This window comes from Platalea leucorodia (assembly GCF_965183815.1).
Source record: "Platalea leucorodia genome assembly, chromosome: 15".
NCBI classification, from domain to species: domain Eukaryota; kingdom Metazoa; phylum Chordata; class Aves; order Pelecaniformes; family Threskiornithidae; genus Platalea; species Platalea leucorodia.
The window spans coordinates 10,985,392-10,994,786 of record NC_138837.1 but is presented as its reverse complement, the minus strand read 5'-3'; the positions used below and the strand labels follow the sequence as shown (position 1 = coordinate 10,994,786).

At 59.6% G+C, this 9,395-nt stretch overlaps 1 protein-coding gene across 5 annotated transcripts in view; it reads left to right on the top strand.

Moving 5' to 3' along the window:
* Positions 1-1,415: 1,415 nt before the first annotated feature.
* The window catches only part of LOC309597814 (glutamine synthetase), a 41,194-nt gene continuing 33,214 nt past the window's right edge, over positions 1,416-9,395 (top strand). Inside the window, exons 1-7 of one of the 5 annotated variants that reach the window (XM_082327675.1) lie at positions 1,416-1,657; positions 2,229-2,390; positions 4,110-4,256; positions 5,100-5,227; positions 6,350-6,549; positions 6,833-7,163; positions 9,184-9,242. In XM_082327675.1, coding sequence (XP_082183801.1) covers positions 1,453-1,657; positions 2,229-2,390; positions 4,110-4,256; positions 5,100-5,227; positions 6,350-6,549; positions 6,833-7,154 — 1,164 coding nt within the window. In that variant the 5' untranslated portion in view covers positions 1,416-1,452 and the 3' untranslated portion in view covers positions 7,155-7,163; positions 9,184-9,242. Of the gene's footprint in view, positions 1,658-2,228; positions 2,391-4,109; positions 4,257-5,099; positions 5,228-6,349; positions 6,550-6,832; positions 7,572-8,357; positions 8,713-9,180; positions 9,243-9,395 lie in introns of those variants that run through there. The other 4 variants (XM_082327674.1, XM_082327676.1, XM_082327677.1 and 1 more) reach the window with 4 other exon arrangements.

The following is a 9,395-nucleotide window of genomic DNA, read 5'->3' as shown; positions in this document are numbered from 1 at the left end:
TTGTAACATTGAAAAACTGCTTAAAAACGGAGGCTGGAGAGTCGTGGTGCGCTCACCCGGCTGGGTTTGCTGGGGGTTTATTTGAAATCCTACCCTCCTCTCAGAAAAAAAATATCTTTGAGCTAACGCCCGGCAGGCGCGGCGCGGGCTGTTTGCCCTGCATCTGCCTTCGCGCCCGCCTGGGCGCGGGCACGTTTTGGAGCTGTCTGCTCTAACAAATATGAACCCCGTGATGCCGTATCTGTGGAAAACTGGAAAGGCAGCGGCCCGTTTAATTAATCTAATTGAGATTTGGGTTCGGCTCGATAGCTGGAAATTGCTGCTGTAGTGAAATAATCTACTCAAATTCACACCTCCTGGCTTAGGTGTTTTAGCTGACTGTAAATCAAATTTGAACCGTTGCTGCGCGTGGATAGTTTTGGGTTTTAAAGGCACTTAACTACGCTCTGGTGCTTAAAAATGTGAAAAATTGTTCTTTAGCTCAACAGTTTATGGCCGCGAGGGGCTGAAGTGGGTGATTTCAGTGTTTTCCCGGTAGCTCTCCCTGCAGCCCTCAGCCTCGCGGTCCTTCAAAGCACGGACGCCCGGGAGGCAGCCGCTGCCCTGCAGCCGCGGGGGGCTGCAGTCGTCCCTGGGGTGTCCAGGGTGGGACGGGGGGGCCAGGGCTGGTTTTAGGGGTCCCAGGGATCCAGTTATCCCTGTCCCCAGGGATCTGGTTGCCTGCGTCCCCAGGGCCAGCCAGGCACCTCGATCTGTATTGCGGCATCGCACCTCCGCAGGGCACGGGCCCAGCGAGGCTTCTGGGGTGCGCGGGGGAGCGCGCCACGCCGGCCGCACCGGCTCCGCACCCCACGCCCCGGAGCGGGGCTGGGGGCGAAACGCCCGCTCGCATCTAGGGGAGCAACCCTACAAAACCAAAGTGCCCGGAGGGAGGACACGTGCGGCAAGGGGGCCGGAGGTGGTAAATAATATTTTCAATGAGTAATACTTGCTATTTTTTAATAAATAACATGTTATTTAGCCAGTGACTTGTTATTTATTAATAAAGTGATGTTTTAACAATATGATATTTATTGTTTTTAATAAGTAACGTTTAAATACGAAATAGGAATCCCCCCGAACGCCTGTAAGCAGGAGCCCTCGGGGCGGGGGCCGGGGCCCGGGGCGGAGCCGCCCCCGCTCCGCCTCCCGCGCGGGGCGGCCGCGGGCGCCTATAAAGCGCGGCGGGCGCGGCCGCGGGCAGCGCTGGGGCCGGTGAGCGGCGGGGCCGCGGGTTCGAATCCCGCGGGGGGACGCTCGGCGGTGGGGAGGGGGCAGCCGGGGCGGGGCTGCCTGTGCAGCGCCGAGCACCCGCGGGGGCTGGTTGGGGGCGGGAGGTTGGTTGTGGCTTATTTTGCGGCGGGGTGTGTGTTGCTTTTTAAAATTAACTGGGGAGGAAATGGGCAGAGGGTGATGCCGCGCTCACCTGCGCGCTCTCGCAGGGCCGTCGCCATGTCGGTGTCGCACAGCTCCAGGCTGAACAAGCTGGTGCGGGAGCAGTACATGAGGCTGCCCCAGGATGGGTTGGTGCAGGTCACCTACGTCTGGATCGACGGCAGCGGCGAGGGCGTGCGCTGCAAGAGCAGGACCCTCGAGAAGGAGCCCAAGAGCATCGAAGGTAACGCTGCTCTGGACGATGGTCAGCGTGGTGGAGGGCCCCGAGCACCACTGGGAAAAGTTCTGGGGTGCTTTGGGCGGTGGGAGTTGGCACTCGCTCTCGCCGGTTGCGTGGCACCGGTGATACCCGCTGCAGTCGTCTCGTGGGGTTGTATCAAGCGGCAGAGTAAATACCTGGCCTGCGTCGCTGCCGTTTGCTTAATCCATAATCTCTGTCATTAGCGCTGGGTGGGAAGGGGAGGATGAGATCCTCGCCCCTTTCCACCCGGCAAACAGGCATGGAGAGGTGTCGGCATCCGGATGGCGCTTGGCAGAGGGAGGTGAAGTGGCTGGGGCTGATCCTGCCTGTGCCCTGATGGTGCTGGGGGGGGTGCACACACTGACGCTCGGGGAGCACCGCTGGGCTTTGGGGGTGTGGGAGAAAACCTTTGCTGCCATCGTCCCGTGGCACTCGGTGCCCTCTGGGCGCTCCGTCCCGGGGTCTAAGCCTCTGCCCAGCGCTCGGCACGATCTGTATGAGAGAGACCTTTTCCCAAATCCACTCCCCGCTCTGTCCCCCTCCTGCCTCGCAGATGTCCCCGAGTGGAATTTCGACGGCTCCAGCACAGCGCAGGCGGAGGGCTCCAACAGCGACATGTTCCTGGTGCCCGTCCGCATGTTCAGGGACCCTTTTTGCCTGGACCCCAACAAGCTGGTGCTCTGCGAAGTGCTGAAGTACAACAGGAAACCCGCAGGTGAGCGCCTCCGGCCCGCGGCCCCGGCTCCCCAGCGTCACCCCCGTATTATTTAGGGTGCCGTCTCTCCAAGGGGCCGCTCGCTCTGGACCGCTGGCACCAGGGAGCAGCTCGGCACCGAGCGCTTGGCCCGAGGCTCTGAAATTCAAGTGCTGGTGGCGGCGGTTGGTTGCAGGAACCTGTTTTAGCGGCGCAGGGCGAGAAGAGCAGCGAGATGTGGAGCTCGCGGCGCTCGCCAACTCGAGTGCGCCGCAGGCGTCACCCGGTTTTTGAGCCCGAGTGCGCCCGGCCCCTGGGGCTGTGGGGTTACAGCGGCGGAGCTGGAAGCGGCAGGGAGGATTTAATGCGCCGGGTTCGTGGCCGTTCTCCTCGTTGATGGGTGGCTGCAGAAAAGGAGGGAGAAGGCGCTGGGGCGGCACGGGCTGGCTCGGCGTGACCTTTTGCAAGCAGCCACAGAGCACGCCAGCGCTCGGTCTTATCGCTGCCGGCAGAAGTCTCAGTCCGGTTGTTTGTCCTGTCTGATAAAGCCCCAGACGGAGGAGGGGGAGCTGGTTTGCAGGGACAGGCTGAGGGGCTCCCAGAGGGGTTATTTCCCAGCAAATAACCGGTTATTTGCCAGTAAAGTGGGGCCATGTCCCCACTGGGTGCGTGGGGGGAGGGAGACGGCATCTGCGGGGTAATGCACACATCTGCCTGGGAGAGGAGAGGCTGCGGGCAGCGATGGTGAAAGACAGGGCTGGTTCCTCTTCAAACAGCGTCATGCCTGCCGGCCGCAGGGGAAGTGTCTCGGTTGAGATTCCTGCCCAGCAGCTCCTCCGCCGGAGCAATTTGTAATGAGAGCCCCTGGCCCTGGAGCTCCTGGGCAGAGCGCTCAGCCCGCAGCCCTGCGACACCCCGCAGAGGAGAGGGGTGCACCCTCCCGCTCCTCCCGGGGGGGTCCCTGTGGGTGTTAAGGGCTGTGTGGGCTCCGGGGGGGAACTGCTTTGCTCCCTTCTCCCACCAGTGCAAGGGAGGCGTCACTGCTCCTCTCCAGCCCTGCGCCCTGGGCTTTATGTCGTAGCTGCTCTGGGGTCTTTTATTGTGATTTAAAGGGAGGATTTGCTGCCTGTCCCTGTTGCAACAGTTTTTCAGCCCTGCTGCTTTGGTCCAAACTCTCACTCCCCTTGCCTGGCACGTTGTCCCATGTCAGGGTGGTTCTCTAATATCTGTATCTTCCTGGCAAAGCCCCGGTCACCCTGAGCACCCCCGCCACCACAAAGGGCCAAGGCAGGGCCAGCCAGCCTGGATGCTAACCAAAAACCTGGAGCAGGAGAAAGATCAGGATAAGTAAGCTGAGGATGGGGGTGAAGTAGTGACGGGAGACGTATAGTCCCTGTTCCCAGGTCTGCCGGACGCCTGTAGGACAGGGCTGGGGTATGGCTCCTGGTCTCTCGGTGTGTAAGAGGAGGATGTTCATGGACCATCGGTGGTGGTTTGGGGAGCAGGCTAATTAAACCTCCTTGGAATGTGGCCTGATGCTGTGGTGATGGAGTAGCTCTGCGAGGAGGAAACCGGTGAGCAGAGCGCGTTGCAGGAAGGGGGATCCGCTCGCCGGGTGCCTGAAGGCTTCCGTGGGAAGCACTTGGCAGTGGTGGAGTCTTGACCTTGGAGCGGGATGGAGTGGAGCATGGCAGGCGCCTGCCCACGGTGCAGGTCTAACCCGGACCTCTCTGCTCCCAGAGACCAACCTGAGGCACACATGCAAGAAAGTCATGGACTTGGTTAAGGACAGCCACCCCTGGTTCGGGATGGAGCAGGAGTACACGCTGCTGGGCATCAACGGCCACCCCTACGGCTGGCCCGACAACGGCTTCCCCGGCCCGCAGGGTGAGTGCTGCCTCCCTTCCCCAACCCAAATGCTCCCCTCAGCTCCCACCCTGCTGCTTGGGGGGTGCTGCCTGGCGTCAGGCATCCCGTCCCCAACCTCTGGTGCAGCTTTTCCATCACGGCTGACACCGGGCAGGAGCCGGGATGAGGTTAGGAGCTGTTTGCCGGGAGCGCCGGGTGCCCCGCGGCTCACGTGAGCCGGCCGGCAGTGCCGCTCCTGCCAGACCCCAGTTGCACAAACAGCTCAGCTGCCTGACTTGTTTGGCAAGGGCTGGAGAACTTGGCTGGAAAAGCCTCCTCCCCGTGAGTGTTCGGGAAAGGGCCGGCACACTGTGCCCTTCTGCAGACGCGAGCGAGCCCCAGCGCCTCAGCTGCCTCCTGGGAATGGGCCAGGGGTTTCCCAGCCTGACTTAATCAGGCTTTTGTGGGGACCAGCTGCTTTCACCATCTCCCTTCCCCCAGGCGGGGAGAAGATCTTGGTCTGACCTGCTTGAATGAGGAAGAGCCATCGGCTGTTGTCAGAACAATCGCGGAGGCTTGATGTGCTCAGAGGGTCAGCAAGGTGCCCTGGGGCTTCCTTATCTCCTGGCCACCTCCCAGCTGATGCATGACAAGTCCTGTTTAACTGCCCAGATAAGGCTGAGGTTGCACAGCTGAACTGCTCACGCTGCTGGGCCCGGAGCAGGGGTCGGTGGCTCAATGCACCGTGGAGGGCAACACCATTTAATTCCCATAAATCCTCTGCAGGTGATGGCTGGTACCTGGGAGTGGTGGGATTATGCTGCAGTGCTGTTGTTACTCCCAAAAGCTTTACTTGGGTGGTGACTCCTCTTTCCTTTCCAGGCCCCTATTACTGCGGGGTTGGAGCAGATAAGGTGTACGGGCGTGATATCGTGGAGTCCCACTACAAAGCATGTCTCTACGCGGGGGTGAAGATCTGTGGCACCAATGCAGAGGTGATGCCCTCCCAGGTACGTGTGGATGGCCCCACACAGCCCCCGTTTCCAGTGATGGATACGAGTTATTGTGAGCCTGGAATAACCCAGCAACGCCCAGCTCCTTTGCGATGCCAAATCCAGTGACTCCCCACATCGGTTTTGTCTAGATGGGAGCAGTTGCTCTGCTAGGATGAAAATGTACACGCTTGATTTTCTCCTACCTCACCCTGGTGTGCAAATCCCTGCTTTTTGGGGCAGGCAAGCGAAATGGCAGCCAGTGCGGAGCTGGATGCTCCCCTGCGCTTTCCTTCCCCCGCGGAGCAGGGACGCAGGGGACGGCGTGAGCCGGGATGGGCTGCGGGAGCAGCGTGTGGAGCGACGGGTGTCTGCGTCCTGCTCCTCTACCCCGGGAGCCGGGACGCGCGGGTGGGACACGGCCTTGGGGAGCAGTTGAGGGGGGTTTGGGTTTATTTAGGAGTTAGCCAGAGGGACTCCCTGATTGCATTAGGCGGGTGGCCAGACTGACCGACGGTGATTTGGCCCCGTAGCCTGCGAATCGCTGACTCTCCCGCTGCTGATGTGGCAGCGATAAGCAGGGGGCTTATCTGCAGTGCGGCTGAGGCAGGACTTTTAATGACCCTGCTGTTTGCCCTGACTTTTTCAGGGTCCTTCTTGGCTGCTTTCTGCATCTTGGGCTCGGTCTCGGCTAGGCCATGCCGGCAGCCGTAAATGCGTCACCCCCTGCTTAGTCACCCTGGGTGGCGCAACCCCGGCTGCGGCCGGGGAGGAGCAGCCCCGGGAAGGACTAACAGGCTCCTTGTTAGTCCCGGGCCCTGTTTGCGATGTGGGTTGGGGGATCCTGCCTGCCACCAGCGGCTTCAAAGGCAGGCGTGGTGCTTATTTACCTCCGTTTTGATTAAAACCTCTCTGATTTGCTCTGTTTAGTCATGAGCAGTTTATTCCCTTTTCTTTTGCATGCCAAAGCTGTCCTGTTGCTTAACTCGATGCTCCTCGTCCTCATTGCTGATTCCCAAGGGGTAGAGCTCAGCCGTACCCCAGGCTGGCGGCCCTCGCCGGGGCGGGTGGCAGGGATGTGATGGCTGGGGAGGCACGAACCTGCCCGTCCTCACTGGTGTATCCATTCGCCCTTTCCAGTGGGAATTCCAGGTGGGCCCATGCGAAGGCATCGAGATGGGAGATCACCTCTGGATGGCTCGGTTCATCCTCCACCGCGTCTGCGAGGACTTTGGGGTTGTGGCTACTCTGGACCCCAAACCAATGACTGGCAACTGGAACGGCGCCGGGTGTCACACCAACTACAGCACCGAGGAGATGCGGAGAGAAGGGGGTCTTAAGTGAGTCCTGGGGGGTCCCCAGGAGGTACCCGGGAGGTTTGGGGTGTCCTTGGCCGTGTGGCAGCTCCTTGTCCCATGTGTGTCTCCGTACCTGGGTGGCTGCACCAGGCAGGGCTGGGGCTGTCTCAGCTCATTTTATTTTAAAAGCAGCTGGTCATATGAGAATATCCCCTGGGCTGTCCTCGTCCCTGCACCGAAGGAGGGGCTGACAGCCTTCCTGGCCATGGGAGCACCTCCCAAATGGACCTACTGACAAACCCAACCCCGTTTTCCTCTCCCACAGACACATCGAAGCCGCCATCGAGAAGCTGAGCAAGCGGCATGACTACCACATCTGCGTCTATGACCCGCGGGGTGGCAGGGACAACTCCCGGCGGCTCACCGGCCACCACGAGACGTCCAACATCTTTGAGTTCTCCGCCGGTGTGGCCAACCGAGGCGCCAGCATCCGCATCCCACGCCAGGTTGGCCAAGACGGCTACGGCTACTTCGAGGATCGGCGGCCGGCAGCCAACTGTGACCCCTACGCGGTCACCGAGGCCATCATGAGGACGACGGTGCTCAACGAGACCGGGGTGGAGACCAAGGACTATGCTGACCACTGAAGCCATGGGGTGGGTGGAGGTTTTTGTTTCTACACTAGCTTCTCACGTGGGATTTGTGCCCGTGTGGTGTCCTTGGCTGCAAGCTCAGACTCTTTAGGAACCTCGCTTCTGGTTTTGTGAAACGTCGCCTTAGAAATATATATATTTTATAGTAAGAGAGAGGGCCCCAACCTATTTTCTCAACCACTTTTTTTCTGGTTCCTGGTTTTAGGTTGTATGTGGGGAGGTTTTTTTTAAAACTTGGATTGAATATTTTTCCGATGGACTTTACACTGTGATGTACATAGATCCCTACATGGAAGCTGCAGCTGCTGCTGTTTGCACCTGGGGAGGGCGGGTGCTTTTTTCCATATCTCTGTTGCAAGAAAATTATAATAAATAATTTTCCTGGCTGCGTGGCAGCTGGGTTATGGTGCCGTGGGTGCATTTTTCTGTAGCTCCTAGAGCTCCGTGGAGGATTCAGTTCGGGTCTTGATGAGCCTGAGCAGCCTGTACCGGCCCCGGGCAGGGGCTGGAGGAGTGGAGATGCTGGAGGATCCTTGGGGCAGGTTCCTGGAGCTGCCTTGCCCCATTTGCCGGCGGCCGAAAGGCCATCTCCCTCCATCGTGATCCCCCGAAAGGCAAACAGAGCGACACAGCCTGAGCAAACAGCGGCCGGAGCAGCAGCTGGCGGGCGTTTACACAGGGCGTGCGCTGCTGAGTCAGCAAAGCCGGCGCTGGGCACAGCGAGCGGCAGCCCTCCCCTCCAGGGACGCCTTTGGGTGAGGGAGGGGAGCCTGGGGACGTCCCCCTCCTGCACCCCAAGGGCGATGCCCTGCTGAACCGCAGGGACACGGGGCAGCTCCTTGGGTTGGAGTCTCTTTACAAGCGGGGTGGTTATAGGTTGTATTCATGGAGGTGGGGCCGTGGGGTGTCAACAGCATCTCTAAGGGCCAGGCCCTTGGGGTCCCTTCACGCTGCAGCTGTGGGGAGGAGCTGGATGCAAGCACAGGGGACAGCTCTCGGGCCCAGGGACACCTCGAACAGGCAGGTCAGGTCCCTGGGACAGACCTGCAGGATGCGACCCAGCTGCAGTCACCAACGCGGGGGTTACCTGTAGGCGAGGGGCAGCAGCAGCATGAACAGACGGGACGTCATGTCCACTCCCGTGCAGTCATGGGGATTTTGAAACTGGTTTTATGTTTATCTTTGAATCCAATGCAGGTCACAAGCTGAAATGGAGGACCCCCGAGTCCCTCCTGCGGGTCATGGCCCTGCCAGCGGAGCGGGGAGCGAGGGCAGCGGCAGCCGGGGAGGTGGCCGTGCCCTGGACCGCAAGCAGCCAGGAGCCCTTGGTGTCTCTGAGCTGTTCAAGAATAAATGTAATCCGGTCCCCACCCTAAGGACAAACTTTCCTTCCAGAAATTGCTCTTTGGGATGTTTAATGTTTTTCATCCAAACCACAATGCTGTCTTGTTTTCCTCTCATTTTTATGATGTCTTTAATGGGTGATTTGAGCACTGGGGCAGCGACTGCTGGATGCAGCTGGAAAATCAAGAACTAAAGCTGGAGCAGGAAGGCTAATGTTTGTTTCCCTGACTGTACCAGTGGCTTAAAGTACTTCAGCTTTCATCATGCTGTGCTGTATAGCCCTTCCTAAATTTGGGGAATCATGTGAATCCGCATTGCCAACATGCAAACGTCTTTGGCTGGACACAGCACCGTGGTACGGGCAAACACTTTGTACCTGTTCCGGGGTCTCACCCTGTGATTCCCCTCTGCTGGAGGACCCTCCGCGTCAGTGGAGGACCGTGACGCTCCAGGGGAGATCCAGGGACTCGCCCAAAGCCACAGCCCGGGGTTTTCCCTGAGCTGGGATCAGCCCTGGCCACCGTTTGCTGGGGACGCTGCCTGTCGGTCCCCACGCGGCTGGAGCTGCTGCGTGCTTGAACGCTTTCATGCTATCCTTTGCCAAAACACAGATCTTCTTGCTTGTACTTTTTGAGGTCAAAATGGGCCAGAAACCGTATATTTTTTTTTCCTAAAGCAGGAGGGATTCCCACCCACAGAGCCTGCAGCACAGGGGAAACAAGGACACCGGCAAGTTCCCACAAGAGCTTTTCTTCTAAATTTGGTGTGCCTGCTTCTGTGGAAGGTGGGTTGTTGGGTTCAGCCAGTGGAGCAGGCACTGGGATGGAGCCAGCCCTCGGGGCCCGAGGCCGTGGAGGGGGGACAGCATCCCCGTCCCCATCCCGGGGCCGG